We start from the raw sequence: 17,808 nt of genomic DNA, 5'->3' as shown, positions 1-17,808 counted from the left end.
GGGGAAGGAAGTTTCTTGTCATATTATAGTCTTCTTAGCTCTTGAAGTGGAAGCTTTCTCATTGGTGGATTGTTGTTTTAGTAGTCCTAGTCCGTGTTCTTCCTCTATATATTGTAGTATTTTTCCAATTCTGGTGGACTTGTTGAAGTATTTCTATATGGTAATAATTTGTAAATTCCATGCAAAACAAAAATAAAGCAAGAGTATTTTGGTATAAGGGAAGGTGAGATGTGGTAAGAAGTAGACAGGGGATAGGATGGGTGATCAATATGCTTGCCCAAGCATTGGAAGCCTCAGGATGCATATCTCATCTAGTTTGTTCCCTCTTTTCATTTGTCCTTCTTGATGTGTAGGAGTAGGAATTCTGAGGGCTTTTTTCTAACATATACAAATCTCAACTATATGCTTAGTACCATAAGGTCTAATAGTGACTTTTCAACATACTCCCTTTATAGATATTATCAGTACTTTCTAACCAAGATACAACCTATAAGACTGATTTGATACCTATAAAGCTGTACCTTCTAGACTGGAAAAGGGGGCTCTGTTAGACATTATTATGTTCAATCTGTAAGGAGGAGTGAAGAGCATATGCCTCTCCTGAAGGAATACAGGACGGAAAATCTTGAAACTGGAAACAATGAGTAAGACTAGTCTGTGAGGAACTGAGAAAAAATGTCTAGCTTTTTAAGGCTAGAATTCAGTATGTTGATTGGTATCAAATAATGTTAGAAGAAAGATCCTCTTGCCTGCTTTTTTCTTTTCTCAGTATTTTTCTTTTGTCTCTTAGTTTTGTTTTTTAAACAAGTTTATTAAATGTGATTTACGTGCCACAGATGTACGGTTCAGTGGTATTTAGTCATTGTGTGCAACAGCTATCACTCCATCTTTTTTTCCCCTTCTTTGTGCTAGTTCTGGGGCTTAAATTCAGTGCTCCGACCATGTCCCTTTGCTTTTTCACTCAGGGTTAGCATTCAACTATTTGAGCCACATCTCCACTTTTGGCTTTTTTTGGTGGTTAATTGGAGGTAAAGTCTCATGGACTTTTCTGCTCAGGCTGGCCTTTCACTGACATCCTCAGATCTCAGATTCCTGAGTAGCTGATTACAGACATGAGCGACTGGCACTGGGCCATATTGTCATCACAGAAAGAAACCTCATATCTATTAGCAGTTACTGCCTCTCATACCCAACTGTGGACAACCATTAAACTAACTTGTATGTAGATTTGCCTACTCTGAATATTTTATGTAAAATGAATCACATAGTATATGATTTCTCACAACTGATTTTTTTTCACTTAAAATACTATAGTTCATATTGTGGTAATGTCATCAGTCACCATTTCCTTTTATTGCCAGATATATTTTGCACTAATTTGCACAATATACTGCAATATACTGCATCAAGTCCCTTTATTGGTTGATAGATGTTGTTTCTACTTTTATCTATTGAAAAAATGTTGCAAGCTGAGTAACTCACACCTAGCTGTCCAGGAGGCTGAGATCTGGAGAATAATCATTCAAAGCCAGCCGAGGCAAAAAAGTCATTGAGTCTTCATCTCCAAAATAACCAGCAAAAGGCCTGACTAGAAATGTGCCTATTGTGGTAGAAGGCCAGCTAAGTTAAAAAAACAAACAAACATATGGGTAGGCTCTGAGTTCAAATCCCAAATAGATCAAGTCCAGGCTATTGAATAGTTAGGATCTCAGGTAAGAGCCACTAATACCCAGCTACAAATAGATTATTTATAGTAAAAACAACTGTAAATTAATAATAAACTTCTTTGATAATTAAAGACTGTCTTTGACAATTTGAAATGACAGTATTTTATGCCTATTAAAAGAAGAAAATTCCATACATTTTTTTATGTTGTTCTTTCGGTTGTGGGACTTGAACTCAGGGCCTGGGTGCTGTCTCTGAACTTTTTCACTCAAGGCTAATGGTCTACCATTTTGAGTTACTGTGCCACTTCTGGTTTTCTGGTGGGTAATTGGAGATAAGAGTCTCATGGACTTTCTTGCCGGATTTGCTTTGAACAGAGATCCTCAGATCTCAGCCTCCCGAGTAGCTAGGGTTACAAGTGTGAGCCACTGGTGCCTGGATGGCTCTTTTTTTTTTTTTTTTTTTTTTGCCAGTCCTGGGCCTTGGACTCAGGGCCTGAGCACCATCCCTGGCTTCTTCCCGCTGAGCCACAGCGCCCCTTCTGGCCGTTTTCCATATATGTGCTGCTGGGGAATCGAACCAAGAACTTCATGTGTAGAAGGCAAACACTCTTGCCACTAGGCCATATTCCCAGCCCCATGGCTCATTTTTAAATTGGTTTATTTATCTGCCTTTTTCTAGTGAGGTGTAAGAAGTTGGTTTTTGTTATTGTTACTTTGGATTGAACCAAAGGTTTCTTTACCACTTGATACATGCTGCAGCCCTTGTTTTATTTTTGTGGCATTGAAGGTTGAATTAAGGGCTTTTTGCTTGCTAGGCAAGTGCTCTACCATTGACCTATACCCCTAGGCTTTTTTGCTTTATTATTTTTTCCATAAGGTCTTCTGTGTGCCCAGGACTTTTAAATCTGCCCTACAGGCATCTATGTCTTGTCAGTCTACCAGTACCACACTGTCTTGATTACTATTGTGTGTACTAAGTTTTGAAATTAAAGTGTGTTTTCAATTGTGTGTGTGTGTGTGTGTGTGCGCGTGCGCGTGGGCTGGTACTAGGGCTTGAACTCAGGGCCTGGCCACTGTCCCTTAGCTTTTTCACTCAAGACTGGTGCTCTACTACTGGAGACATGGTTCTACTTATATGTTTTATTTGTGGTTAATCTGACATAAGAGTCTCATGAATTTAACTGACCACAGCTCAGCCTTCTGAATGGCTAATATTGCAGTAGTGATACTGGCACCTGGCTTTCAACAGGTGGTTTTATGTCATTCTTAGGGCTTGAACTCTGCGGATGTGCTATCCCTGAGGGGTTTTTTTTTTTTTTTTTTTTGTCAAAGCTAGTTAGTGGTTTATCTTTAGACAGAGTTCCACTTCTGTCTTTTTTGGTGGTTAATTGGAGATAAGTGTCTCAAAGACTTTCCTGCCTGAGCTGGTTTTGAACTGTGATCCTCATATCTCAGCCTCCTAAATAGTTAAGATTATATGTACCTGCTCAGCTCAGCAGTGTTATTAATGTTGTTTGTTATTATTTTTCTGATTTTGCAGATAGTATTGTTTCTATTATTTTTCTTTGGGTAAGGGGGTTAGTCATGGGACTTTTGAATTCAGGACCTGACCTTTTCTATTCAAGGGTAACACTCTACCACTTTGAACCACAGCCCTACTTCTGGTTTTCTGGTGGTTAATTGAAGATTAGAGTCTCAAAGACTTTACTGCAAAGGCTGGCTTTGAGCTGCAATCCTCAGATCTCAGCCACCTGAGTAGCTAGGATTACAGGAGTGAGCAACCAGTATCTGGCTAGGATTGTTTTCTTAACCTCATTCCTAATCATTTATTATGTAGAAATATGGTATTTGTGCATTGCTCTCATGTCATATAACCTTGCTAAGTTTATTTCTTGTACTGCTTTTTGTAGCTTTTAAATATTGGAGTGTGTTTTGGTAAACCTGCATTAAGTAATGGGTGTGATTAATCAAATATGTACTTGTAGGATGTTAAAATAACTTAATATCTCACTGATACAGTGAGATTCTGATTATAAAACATAGCTGTTACTTAAAAAATGCACTAAAGAATTCTTTTGTTAGAAGTTTCTTATGGTTAAGATGGTACATATTTCCATTAGATAATGAAATTTTACAAATGCATTTTATAAATGCTAAGCTATTTTATATGTATTTGGTGGACTGCCGAATTATAAATGTTAATTTATTAACATTATAAATTTATATTTTCCCGTTCTGGTTATGTTAGCAAACTATTCATATATATAACTTTTTCTAATTTAAGGTATTAATTTATTTAAGAAGTGCAAATTGGGATACCCGGATTGCTGCAGGACAAGCTGTTGAAGCTATAGTGAAAAATGTGCCTGAGTGGAATCCAGTGCCAAGAACCAAACAAGGTGCTTTTAAAGGCTGAGTTTTCATGATTTTAGCATAAACTTATTAGCAATAATGTATAAAGTAATTTTAACCACTGGTCTTAAAAAATACTACTAGATGAACAAATGCTTTTAAAAATTTTTGCCAGTACTGGGGCTTGCACTCAGGGCCTGGGCACTGTACGTGGCTTCTTTTTGCTCAAGGCTAGTACTTTACCACTTGAGCCACTTCTGGCTTTATGTGTATGTGGTGCTGAGGAATCAAACCCAGGGCTTTATGCATGCAAGGCAAGCATTCTACCACTAAGCCATATTTCCAGCCCTGAACAAAATGCTTTTATACATACTCTTTAAAAGATTCTTCAGTTTGCTACATACACAGAAATTATTACTTCCCTTTAAGGATTCACATTGTAAAAGTAGATATTAAATGAATACAGTATAACTATTTGAAGCAATTCAGTTTACCTTATTGCTGAGAGGATAGAATATTTGATTATTTTATAAATTTAAATATAGTTTATGCAAGGGATATTTGGAAAAGTAAAAAAAAAATATATATATATATGGCTTTTTTTCTTTCCCCTTTTTAAAAACTTTGTACTGCTGGGAGCTGGTGGCTCATGCCTGTAATCCTGGTTACTCAGGAGACTGAGATCGGAAGATTATGGTTCCAAGTGAGCCTGAGTGTGAAAGTCCCTGAGACTCTTCTCTCCAATTAACCACCGGTGGTTAACCACAAGTACTAGAGTGTTAGCCTTGAGCAGAGAAGCTCATAGTGCCCAGGCCCTGGGTTCACCCTAGACATCCTTAGGCCCAGTAACATTCCCCCCAAAACCCCCACAACAACAAACAAACCTGTACTGTGGTTTGAACATAGGGCCTTGTGCTTGTTAGGCAAGTACTCACACCTCCAGCTCTTTTAGCTTTAATTCCTTTTCATATAGAGTTTCACTTTTTGAATGGGTCAACTTGACTTTGATCTTTAACCTATGCCTCCTAATTAGCTAGATTACAAGAATGGAACACTGTTCCTGGTTTGTTCTTTGAGTCATAGAGTCGAGCTAACTTTTTGTTCAGATTGGCCTTGAACTGAGGTACTACTTTCTCTTTGCCTTCTAACTAGCTGGAATTGCAGGCATGATCTGTCATGCCCAACCTAAAGATCTTAATTATTAAGCTTTATTTTAGATTCTAGAATTGACTAGTACTTTGTTTCATAACATACAGTAAGTGGTCTCTAAGTGAAAATTTCATATAGTGCAACGAGATTCCTTTTTTGTCGGAGCCAGTTCTGGGCCTTGAACTCAGGGCCTAGGCATTGTCCCTCCGCTTTTGTGATCAGGGCTAGTGCTCTACATCTTTGAGCCACATCTCCATTTCTGGCTTTTTTAGTTAATTGGAGATAAGAGTCTCAAAACTTTTTTTGCCTGGCTTTGAATCACTATCCTCAGATCTCAGCCTCCTGAGTAGCTAGAATTACAGGCATGGGCCACCTGTGGCCAGCCAGATTCATTTTGAAGTCACTTGAATACCATAGGTCTTTACATAAACTTGGGCTTGCTTGAAGTTCTGGCTTTTATTGGTTGGCACTTAATATTATGAGTTACTGTGTTGATACGTCTTTTCTTGTCAGATGAAATGTATAACCAAGAGGAGTTATAACTTGTTTTTACAAGTGAACATTTTCTGGCTCATTATCCCTACTTATTTTAGTATATATTCTATTATTCAGATGCTTACTAAATTACTTCTTATACTTACATTGAATTTTATAGTAAGGTTGCTGGAAAATGTAAAATATTCATGAGTTCCCTTAATCTACATTTAGGTTTATACCTAGTTTGCAGTACCTTAGTGAAAAATTACATTATATTGTAACATGTATAACCTGTATTTTCAAGCTTCAAGGGAATGCATAATTTGCTTTAAGTATGGGGATTGAATCATGTTAATGGGTAGTTCTTTTTTGTTAGTTTTTGGAGCTGTTGTTAAACTTATGGCCTGGGTGTTATTCCTGAGCATTTTTTGCTTAGGGCTAGTGCTTTACCACTTGAGCCACAGCTTCATTTCTGGCTTTTTGATGGTTAATTAGCGATAAGTCTCTCATGGACTTTCCTGCCAGGTCTGGCTTCAAATAGTAATCCTCAGCTCTAAGCCTCCTAAATAGGCATGATCACAGGTGCTGAGCTAAACAGGAAGTTGTTTTGTATTATTTTGTATCCAAGATACTCTTCTTGTATAGGAAGGGTTGATGCTTATTATTCATGAATATTTCTTATGTATATTACTTATTCATGAATGCTTTCTATGTATATTCTTGTCTCCCACTTTTTTTTTTTTTTTGCCAGTCCTGGGCCTTGGACTCAGGGCCTGAGCACGGTCCCTGGCTTCTTCCCGCTCAAGGCTAGCACTCTGCCACTTGAGCCACAGCGCCGCTTCTGGCCGTTTTCTGCATATGTGGTGCTGGGGAATCGAACCTAGGGCCTCGTGTATCTGAGGCAGGCACTCTTGCCACTAGGCTATATCCCCAGCCCTTGTCTCCCACTTTAGCACTGTAGAAATCTCATGCTGCTAATAAATGGTAACAGCCTGGTATTTAATATACATTGTAACAGAAGGGTAGCATTTCTTTAAGTAACATTATGCTTTCATGGTTGGAAAGAGTCACACATAAACCCACTAACATTCTGATGTGCTAAAAGGAATGTTTCAGTTTTATAACTCATTCATAAGTGACAAAGAATTGATCATAAATAGCAGTAGATTTCCTACTTATTTTGTTTTTTTTCTTAAGATATTACCCCTACACACCAGTATTGATATTATTTTTTTTTCATTTTACACTTTGACTACATGGTCAAATTAATATTTTAAAATTAACTTCTAGAATCTACTTCAGAAAGTTCTATGGAAGATTCATCCACTACAGATCGATTAAATTTTGACAGGTTTGATATATGTAGATTGTTACAGCATGGTGCATCGCTTTTGGGATCTGCTGGTGCAGAATTTGAGGTCCAAGATGAAAAATCAGGTATGTAGTAATCCTGTAGAGTAATATCTGAAATTTGTGCTTTTATCACTTGGTATACTATTTAATGTTAGTCATCCTAATTTAATGTGTCATGAAATACAAATTGAAGTTTTTAATTGGAGATGATATGGGTGAAAAATGTAACCAGCTACACTATGATTATTTTCTTCCTCTTAGTGAATGTATTCCATGTATCAATAGTTGACACTATTTCAGTAATTTTATTACTATTACCCAAGAACCTCAGTTTACTAGGTTTAAAAGTTAGTGCACATTGTGGTAATATTCTAAAATCTGAAAAGTCTTTTTAATTATCATGATTGGGTTTTTGTATATGTGTGTGTGCATACTAGTACTGGCACTTGAACTCAAAGCCTCTCATTTTCACTTGGCTTTTTTGCTTAGGTTGGTACTCTGCCACTTGAGTGTGCCCTGCCATTTGAGTGACAGCTTTACTTTTGGTCTTTTGCTGGTTAGTTGTAAATAAGAGTCTTAAGCCAAGACCCTCAGATCTCAGCCTCTGAGTAGCTAGGATTACAGTTGTGAGCCACCAGCATGCAGCTTATACTTGTACTTTTATCTTTTTTATTTTAACTTTATTTTTATTATCTTTAGTTATACAAAGGAATTGCCACTTAACAAAGGAATTTCCAGAATACAGTATTTCTTGGTTGCATTTTTATCTTGTGTTTCAAATTCTGTTAGATCTATTTGTGCTGGTGTCCAAAGAAAAAAACTAAAATTTCAAATTCAAACTGGAGTGGGTAATTGTTAAATTATCTGTAAGTTTATGGACTCTATTTGGATTTAAAACAAATATTTCAGATGTGGGTGTACTACTGTAGTCCATCAGTTCTTTGGGATACTGAGATAGAATTGCTTAAGCCAGGAATTTGAGGCCAGCCTCAGCAGCACAGGGATAACCTTTTCTTAAGAAAGCAACAAAAAGGGACTGGGAATATGGCTTAGTGGTAGAGTACTTGCCTAGCATGCATGAAGCCCTGGGTTCTATTCTTCAGCACCACATATACAGAAAAGATCGGAAGTGGCACTGTGGCTTAAGTGGAAGAGTGCTAGCCTTAAGCAAAAAGAAGCCAGGGACAGCCCTGAATTCAAGCCCCAGGACTGACCCCCCCCCAAATATATATAATACATATGTGTATATATATGTATGTACATATTCAAAACACTTATTTTGTAAACTTAAAATGATGTTTAATTTGTTCATCTTTTAAAAATTAGTCAAAAATCTATTTCCTCTTAGTATCCTATGAATTCAAGTCTAATTATTTTTGGAGAGGATTAAGAGTATACTTTTTTTAAGTTTAGATAATCTTAGTTTTTCTAATAAGGGAAGTGGAAATCCTTTCAAAAACTTTTTACCCTGAAAAAATTACCATTAAACAGTGAATTTACTAAACTTGCTCCTGTACTTTTGAGTGATCATTTCTCTTTTCCACCAGAAAGTAAGTCAGTATCACTTATACCACTTAAAGGATGTATTTGGGTCTTCCCTTATACATTCTGATTTCACAGGTATGTGGAGAGCTGTAAGAAGAATAAGTTTAAATGAAAAACATGTAACCAAGATTGAAAAACCTGGTTTGTAGAGAACTCATGTTTTGGTGTTGATAAGTCATGTTTTGCTAAGTAGTGTTCATTTAAAACCTTGTAGTTATGTTACTTTAAAATATGCTGATCTGAATGACTATATATGATTACTTATAGGTTTAGGTTTTCTCTGAAGTAAGTTGTGTATATTAAGTCTCCTAATTAGACTGTCCTTGCAATGGTGGGAGTATCACCTTTGGGATCTTTGTGAATATATTGGAATTATAATCCAGCAGTCTTTACTTTTGGATGCCTAGTGGTTTTCATTCCTGTGTAGAGCAACTTTTTTTTTTTTAATCACAAGGTACATTTTCTGACATAACACATTTAAAAGATAGAACAAGAGAGAATAAATTATATAGCTGGGTGTCTTCAAAAAGTGTTTCATACTGCGTCTATGACCAGAATGCTTATTTATCAATTTATTCATTCAAAAATATTTTCATATATTATAACAGTATACAAGATACTGCACTGGATACTAGAGGAACAAAGAAGCAGGAGATAAAGTACCCTGGAGAAGCTCACAGTAATAATGCTAGTGGTTCAAAGTGCCATTGGGTTACTGAGGAAGGCCAGCCTCTGTCTAAAGAATGCTCACTGAGGAAAACCTTTAAGCCAAGTTTTGATGTCTGAACAGGGGTTTATGGGTAGAAAACCTGAGGAAAGGATAGGCAGGGCACATAGTATGTGCAAAGACTGCAAAGCTTGAGACAGCATTTGTTATTAAAAGAAAAATAAATATCCCAGTGTTAAGAGCATGGGGAGATCGGTAGAGTAGGAAAGAGGGGAGAGATGAGGAATGAAGCTGAAAAGAACAGGACAAGGCCCTCAAGAGTTTTAAGCTTGTGCTTTGGGAGAGGAAAGTTGCTATATGAAGTCGGTTTTATATTTCTAAATGAACATACAAGGCTAGCACTCTACCGCTTGAATCACAGTGCCACTTCTAGCTTTTTCTGTGGTTAATTGGAGGTTAGGGTCTCATGGACTTTCCTGCCCTGGCCGGCTTTGAACCAATCCTCAGGTCTCAGGCTCTTGAGTAGTTTAGGATTACAGGCATGAGCTACTGGCACCCAGCTAGAACATTTTCATCACCTCAGACAGAAATCCCAAGCTGGGTGCTGCTGGCTTACACCTGTAAAGCTGTTTATGAGGCTGATAGAAGAAGATTGTGCTTCAGAGCCAACCCTTTTAGAAAAGTCTGAGAGACTCCATCTCTAATTAACCAGCATGGCTAGAGACAAGGCCCATCTGGTAGAACACTAATAAGCAAGGTCATGAAGGACACCTCAGATCCTTTACATGTCACCCTTTTATTCTTCTATTGTCTTCCTTTTCCTTCCTAGCTCTAAGCAATCATCAGTTTACATTAAGTAGAATTCCTTTTACTTAGCAGAATGTTACTAAAATTCATCCATGTTGTACCATACATACAAGTACTTTTACTCTCTTGAATAATTTTTATTACTATTATGAGATATGTTGGATTTTTTTGTTCAGTTTTTCTTGACATGGAAATCTCATTATGTTGTCCAGATTGATCTGGTACTTGTGATCTACCTTCCCAGCCTCTTGTGTAGCTGATATTACAGATGAGTACCCCTTTGTCTGGCAGGTTATTTAAATTGTGGTAAAATACAACATAAAATTTACCATCTTAATCATTCCTTAAGTATACATTTAAGCAATCTTAACTACATTCATATTGTTTGCAGTCTTTTCATCTTACAAAACTGAAATGGGTAATACTCAGTTAAACATCAACTACCCATTTTTCTTTTCTTGACAAATATATGTATGTCTGATAGGATCTTTCAGAGAAGGCAGAAGTTTCGGTACAAAATAAGATTGGTTTATTTCCATAAGTGGGAATCTTACTTGATATAACTGATATATTTGTATATTTGATATTATATAAGTGGTATAATTATATAATAATTGACAGTGCATTGGTAGATCTCAGTGAAATGTTTTGTTAATTAATCCAGCCATGAGTAGGTAATAGAGTTTAGGGGATGTTAAAATTGTTAAGAGCATGGTTCTATTGGTTAGTTCTCTGTGTGTGTGTGTGTATACGTATAGGTGTGTACATGTGTATGTACCAGGACTGGGGCTTGAGATCAGGGCCTGTCCCTGAAACCTTAGCATTTTTTTTTTTTTTTTTTTTTTTGGTGCCAGTCTTGGGGCTTGAACTGAGGGCCTAGGTGCTGTCCGTGAGCCTCTTTGTGCTCAAGGCTAATATACTCTACCACTTGAGCCACAGTACTACTTCGAGCTTTTTCTGAGTCATTTACTTAGAGATAAGAGTCTGATGGGGACTTTTCTGCCTGGGCTGGCTTTGAATTGCAATTCTCAGATATCAGTCTCCCGAGTTGCTAGGATTACAGGCATGAGCCACCAGCACCTGGCTCTCTTAGCTTTAGTCATAAGGCTGGTACTCTGCCACTTGAGCCACAGTTCCACTTCCAACTTCTTACTGATTAATTGGAGATGATAGTGTTTCACAGACTTTTCTACCCTGGTTGGCTTCAAATTACAATCCTGAGATGTCAGCCTCCTGCATAGCTAGAATTACAGGTGTGAGTCATTGGTGTCTGGCTTAGTTTAAAAAATTTTTAGTTTAATGGAGAAAATTTCTTAACTGATTTGGAGGAGATGTTTCTTTTCTGTTTAAAGGTGAAGTGGATCATAAAGAGAGGATAGCACGCCAACGGAAACTATTACAGAAGAAACTTGGTCTCAATATGGGAGAAGCCATTGGAATGAGTACTGAAGAACTCTTTAATGATGAAGATTTGGATTATACCCCAACTTCAGCAGCCCTTGTAAACAAACAACCTGTAGGTAAAACGTTTGGTTGTTAGATTGCACAAAGGGTGTATTTCATTTTGTTTACGTAGTAGCTTTTTTGTATTTGTGCCTGTTCTAGGGCTTGATCTCAGGGCCTGGGTCCTGTCTTTGAGATTTTGTGCTCTAGGCTAGTGCTCTACTACTTGAGCCACAGCTCTACTTCTGGCTTTTGAATGGTTAATTGGAGATAAGGATCTAACAGACTTTCCTGCCGTGTGTGTGTGTGTGTGTGTGTGTGTGTGTGTGTGTGTGTTTGTGTGTACACGTACATATAGTCTGTGACATTTAAGACTACCAAACTTGGATCTGAAAAACTACAAAGTAGCACTGTACATTCCATAAAAAATGTTTATCTAATTTTTAAAAATATGCCTACATATTCATATTCTTTTTTTTTTTTTTTTTTTTGGCCAGTCCTGGGCCTTGGACTCAGGGCCTGAGCACCATCCCTGGCTTCTTCCCGCTCAAGGCTAGCACTCTGCCACCTGAGCCACAGCACCCCTTCTGGCCGTTTTCCATATACGTGGTGCTGGGGAATCGAACCTAGAGCTTCATGTGTAGAAGGCAAGCACTCTTGCCACTAGGCCATATTCCCAGCCCCCATATTCTTATACTATGCTCAATATCTACTTTATTATTATATTACTGAATTTCTCTTCTCCTTTATTTTATCCTATCTTTCCCTTATCTTTTATTTCTATCTTATGTTTTTCATTCTACCCAAATTCCTTCCATTCCTTTTTTGTTTTCATTCAGTTTTTCTCTCTGTATATTGCCTCCTTTTTCCCTCTGATATCTGCCATTTTTCTCTTGTCTGTAAAACATTCATAGCCAGGTGCTAGTGGTTCACATCTGCAAATCTGGCTATGCATGAGGCTAAAATCTGAGGATTGTAGTTCAAAGCCAGGCCAGGCAGGAAAGTCCGTGAGATTCTTATCTCCAATTAATCACCAGGAAACTGGAAGTGAAGCTGTGGCTGAAAGTGGTAGAGCAGAGCGCTAGTCAAGCAAAAGAACTCAGGGACCCAGGCGCCGAGTTCAAGACTCATGGCTTAGTATATACACGTATTCATCATCATACATGCTTTTGGTCTTTAAGAAACATACTATATATATTTTAATGGTTTAGAAGAAAACTAGTATAAAGGCTAATATCATTCTCCACAGAAGCAAAGGCAAAAGACAAGGAAATAACAAGATAAGCAGGGATTCTTTTTTTTTTTAACATAATTTTTGGGGGCTGGGAATATGGCCTAGTGGCAAGACTGCTTGCCTCATATACATGAAGCCCTAGGTTCGAGTCCTCAGCACCACATAAATAGAAAATGGCCAGAAGTAGCACTGTGGCTCAAGTGGCAGAGTGCTAGCCTTGAGCAAAAAGAAGCCAGGGACAGTGTTCAGGCCCTGAGTCCAAGCCCCAGGACTGGCTCTGTGTGTGTGTGTGTGTGTGTGTGTGTGTGTGTACACACACATACATACACATATATATAGTTTTGTTATTAAGGTGTTACACAGAGAGGTTACCATTTTATAAGTCAGGTAATGAGTATATTTCTTTTTTGGAAAATGTCACCTATTCCATTGCTCTCCTCGTTTCCCCTCTTGTCCCTGCCCACAAGTTACATTAATTCATTTTCTCCATAGGGTATACTGAATACCATAACTTCATGTGTTTACCCTTCCTCCCTCCCTTTCAAAGCACGGATTCTTAAGGAGGCCCTAAAAGGATAATGGAGGTGGGTAGTGGGAGGGGAAAGACAAGGGAAAGAGTACTTAGGATACGGGCATGTAAGGAGAGAACTAGAACTGCCCCAAAAAACAACAACAAAAAAAAAACCCCAACTCTGTGGCATACAAAAGTTAAACATCAACTAAGAAATGAAACAATAAGGAAAAAAGAAGGAAAAGTAAAATTCTGATACAGACACAAAATGAAACAGAATAAAGCTTTGGCAAAAGAATGTGGTTGAACAAGGCATGGTAGTATACACCCATAATCCCAAGTCTAGTGAGGTGGAAACAGGATCATGAGACTATCCTGGGACACTTAAGGAGGGAAAGAAAAGGGAGGGGAGGAATATACTCCGTATATACTGACATGAAGCTTTATAAATTGGGAAATGGTCAACATGCCATAAAGTGTATCATAAACTTGAGTATATTAAAAAAAAAAAAACTTCAGGAGGCTGGCATAATGGTAGAGTGGTAGAGTGCTTGGCTAGCATGTACGAAGCCTTCTGTTTGATTCCTCAGCACTACATACACAGAAAAAGCTAGAAGTGGTGCTGTGGCTCAAGTGGTAGAGTGTTAGCTTTGAGAAAAAAGAAGCCAGAGACAGTGCTCAGGCCCTGACTTCAAGCCCAAGGACTGACAAAAAAAAACTCAGGAGGATATATTTAAAAGAGTTGCCTATGGAGAATGGAAAAATTTTTCTCTGATAAATTACCAAGAATTTTCTTTCTCATACTTTTTATTATTTTCACTGTTTGGAAAAGTGTTTTTTGAACATGTTTCTTAATTAGAAGATTAAGTCATAGATCTAAAAACTTCTACTATTATCGTATTGGACTATGATAGCCCCTACTTTCACTCTTCCAAAAAGTACTTTTTCCCTCAATAAAATAAATTGATGAGGGGCTGGGAATATGGCCTAGTGGCAAGAGTGCTTGCCTCGTATACATAAAGCACCCTGGGTTTGATTCTTAAGCACCACATATATAGAAAAGTCCAGAAGTGGCACTGTGGCTCAAGTGGCAGAGTGCTGGCCTTGAGCAAAAAGAAGCCAGAGACAGTGCTCAGGCCCTGAGTCCAAGGCCCAGGACTGGCCAAAAAAAAAGAACCGATGAATGAATGAATAAATAAATAAGCAAGGAATTTAAGCATCTAGGGTTATCAGTGGCTCCTTAAACATTTACCAAAGCTTTCATCTAACAATCTGGTATCTAGGAACTAGGCTGAATTTGATTTTTTGAGGACAGTTAGTTACAGTGCCACTGAACAATGAGTAGTTATCTTAGCATTACAAAAACAAAAAAGCTAGGAGCCCATGGCTCATGCCTGTAATCCCAGTTGAACTCAGGAGGCTGAGATCTGAGGATAGAGGTTTGGGCAGGAACATCCATGAGCCTCTCATCTCCAATTAACCACCAAAATACAAAGCAAGCAAACAAAAAAACATGTAGAGCTTGGCTCAATTGGTACAGCACTAGCCTGGAACAAAAGAAAAAAGCCCCAAGGACAGCAAGCTCTGAGTTTTAAGCCCTAGGACTGGCACCAAAAATAAAGGGGGGGAGGTCAGGGGTATTTTTAGCCTTGGGCTTAAATAATTTCTAATCATGTCGTTAGGTTTTGAGACAAGTGTATATCTATACACACAGACACACACATATTTGGTATGGGGAGGTATTGTGGTTTATTAAAACTCAAGTGTTTGCTAGGCAGGCATTCTGGCACTTGAGCCATATACTCAAGCCCTTTTGCTTTGGCTATCTTTCAGATAGGGTCTTGTGATTTGTCCTAGGCCAGCCCGGACTTTGTTACTCTACTTATTCTTCCATGTAGCTAGAAAGATAGATTTGTACTACTGTATTTCTCTTTCTGTGTTGAGATGGATTCTCTCTTAATTTTTGCCCTGGCTGGCCTCCAAACTCAACCTTCCAATTCTCAGCCTTCTGAGTAGCTGAGATTATAATCATGAACCACCATTCCTTGCTGAGACAGGATTTTTTTTTTTTTTTCTCAGTCCTGGGGCTTGGACTCAGGGCCTGAGCACTGTCCCTGGCTTCTTTTTGCTCAAGGCTAGCACTCTGCCACTTGAGCCACAGCGCCACTTCTGGCCGTTTTCTGTATATGTGGTGCTGGGGAATCGAACCCAGGGCCTCATGTATATGAGGCAGGCACTCTTGCCACTAGGCCATATCCCCAGCCCTGAGACAGGATTCTTGCATTGTTGTTCATAGTCAAACTCCTGGACTCACGTGATTTTCTTTATCAGGCTCCCAATATGCTGGAGCTATCGACTTGCACCACAACACATAGCCTAGAATGTAGTCTTTATAGTGATTGTCTCCCATGAATAGAATAAAGAGCAGAAGAAGTAGACCATGGTTAAAAGTAAAAGAGTTTGTTGAGTACAGTGACTATAGGATGCTGGACCAATCTGTTACTTAGTGCTATAATTTCTATTTTTTTCCATCATGTGTTGATTATTAATTTCTCTTTATGTATATGGAGAGGGGGCACATTTCCTGTGCTTGAACTCTTGATCTTAATCTATTGCACAGCATTCTTGTGCACAGCTGGTGATCTACAACTTGATTCACATCTCCAGCCCAGCTTTTTGCTGACTAGTTGGAGGAGTCTTAATAGTCTTATCTGCACAGGCTGGCTTCAATCCATGATCCTCTAGGTGTCAGCCTCCTGAGTAGCTAAGATTACATGTGTAAGCCGGTACTCGTTAATTTCTATCATTGTCATTCTTTTTTTTCCTCATAACTTGTATAGCATATTGTAGTTATTTTGAATTTCATCTTGTCAAAAATCAGTCATGTATGTTAACATGTGTGTCATAAAAAAGTTAAGATACCGGAGAATTTTTTTTTTTTTTGGCCAGTCCTGGGCCTTGGACTCAGGGCCTGAGCACCATCCCTGGCTTCTTCCCGCTCAAGGCTACCACCCTGCCAACTGAACCACAGCGCCCCTTCTGGCTGTTTTCCATATATGTGGTGCTGGGGAATCGAACCGAGAGCTTCATGTGTAGGAGGCAAGCACTCTTGTCACTAGGCCATATTCCCAGCACCACCAGAGAATATTTGATAAGATTTGGATGAATAAGGAATAAGAAGAGAGTAAAATTAGAGAATAGCTATATAAGAGAATGATATGAGGCTGTCAAAAAAGAATATCTTTAATCTGTATATACTAGAATTTGTATTCTTATGTACTGAGATGGGTACTCTAAAGGTGTTCACTTTAACTTCTAACCATTAAAACTCAACATTCTTTTACTTTTTAGACTCTCCAGGCAGCTGAATTGATTGACTCAGAATTCCGAGCAGGAATGAGCAACAGGCAAAAGAACAAAGCTAAACGAATGGCTAAGTTATTTGCAAAACAGAGGTCCAGGGATGCAGTGGAAGCTAATGAGAAGAGGTAATAACTTTTCTGCTTATTCACTTAAAATAATAACAATTTTTCTGTTTAGTCACTTAAAACATAATTGCTATGTAGCTCAAGTCTATCTATACTTGATTTGTGAAAGAACATTTTGCTGTTTTTTTTTTAAAGCTGAATAGTAATGTTTGCATTGCCTTGTTCAGTTGTCAGAGTATTTACTAAGTAGTTACTGGGCAAGAAGACTACTTCCCTAGAAAAATTCATGAATCACTATTCTAAACATTATTAACATACCCTCTATCTGCCAAAAACTGGTTTTGAAAAATCTACATGAGCAGATTTTATTTTCTTACTAATTATGAGCTCTAAATCAAGTCTGAAAATCTACAAAGGAGGGTACCTTCCAGGCAGAGGCGTTAATCATGGACTATTCAAGAAACATGGGCAGGATAACTGGAACAAATGGATTGAAGAGAGAGTAGTAGAGAATGGATTCAGAAAGATGGGCTAAAGGTCACAAGTTAAGAATACTGTTTTAGTAAAATTAGATGTATTGTCAGGGTATTAAAATCACCTAAGATGTTTCTAAGATTGGGGCTATGCTAAATAGCTGATAATAAGCCAGATTATCTTACTTTGTTGTTGTTGTTTTTTTAATTTTATTTGTGTTTCTTCATAATTTTCTTTTTTTTTTTTTTTTTTTGCCAGTCATGGGGCTTGGACTAAGGGCTCGAACACTGTCCCTGAGCTTCTTTTTGCTCAAGGCTAGCACTCTGCCACTTGAGCCACAGCGCCACTTCTGGCTTTTTCTATATATATGGTGCTGAGGAATCAAACCCAGGGCTTCATGTATACGAGGCGAGCACTTTACCACTAGGCCATAGTCCCAGCCCTGTTTCTTCATAGTTAATATAAGTATTTCAAGTTGTTCACTGGCAACAATTAAAAAAGCTGTTCACTTCTCTATACCATCTATAGATATATATATGTATATTTTTTTTGGCCAGTCCTGGAGCTTGGACTCAGGGCATGAGCACTGTCTCTGGCTTCTTTTTGCTCAAGGCCAGTACTCTGCCACTTGAGCCACAGCGCCACTTCTGGCTGTTTTCTATATATGTGGTGCTGGGGAATTGAACCCAGGGCTTAGGGCT

General features: G+C 38.2%; 1 protein-coding gene across 1 annotated transcript in view; it reads left to right on the top strand.

The window, feature by feature from the left end:
* Positions 1 to 17,808, top strand: part of Btaf1 (B-TFIID TATA-box binding protein associated factor 1) — an 84,592-nt gene that overhangs the window by 10,597 nt on the left and 56,187 nt on the right. The window contains exons 3-6 of the mRNA XM_048338693.1: positions 3,952 to 4,066; positions 6,936 to 7,082; positions 11,370 to 11,533; positions 16,557 to 16,693. Of these exons, the coding sequence (XP_048194650.1) occupies positions 3,952 to 4,066; positions 6,936 to 7,082; positions 11,370 to 11,533; positions 16,557 to 16,693 (563 nt within the window). The remainder of the gene's footprint in view (positions 1 to 3,951; positions 4,067 to 6,935; positions 7,083 to 11,369; positions 11,534 to 16,556; positions 16,694 to 17,808) is intronic.

This window comes from Perognathus longimembris, chromosome 2, assembly GCF_023159225.1.
Source record: "Perognathus longimembris pacificus isolate PPM17 chromosome 2, ASM2315922v1, whole genome shotgun sequence".
Classification (NCBI taxonomy): Eukaryota; Metazoa; Chordata; class Mammalia; order Rodentia; family Heteromyidae; genus Perognathus; species Perognathus longimembris.
The sequence above is the reverse complement of the archived record's forward strand: the minus strand, read 5'-3'. Positions and strand labels throughout refer to the sequence as shown.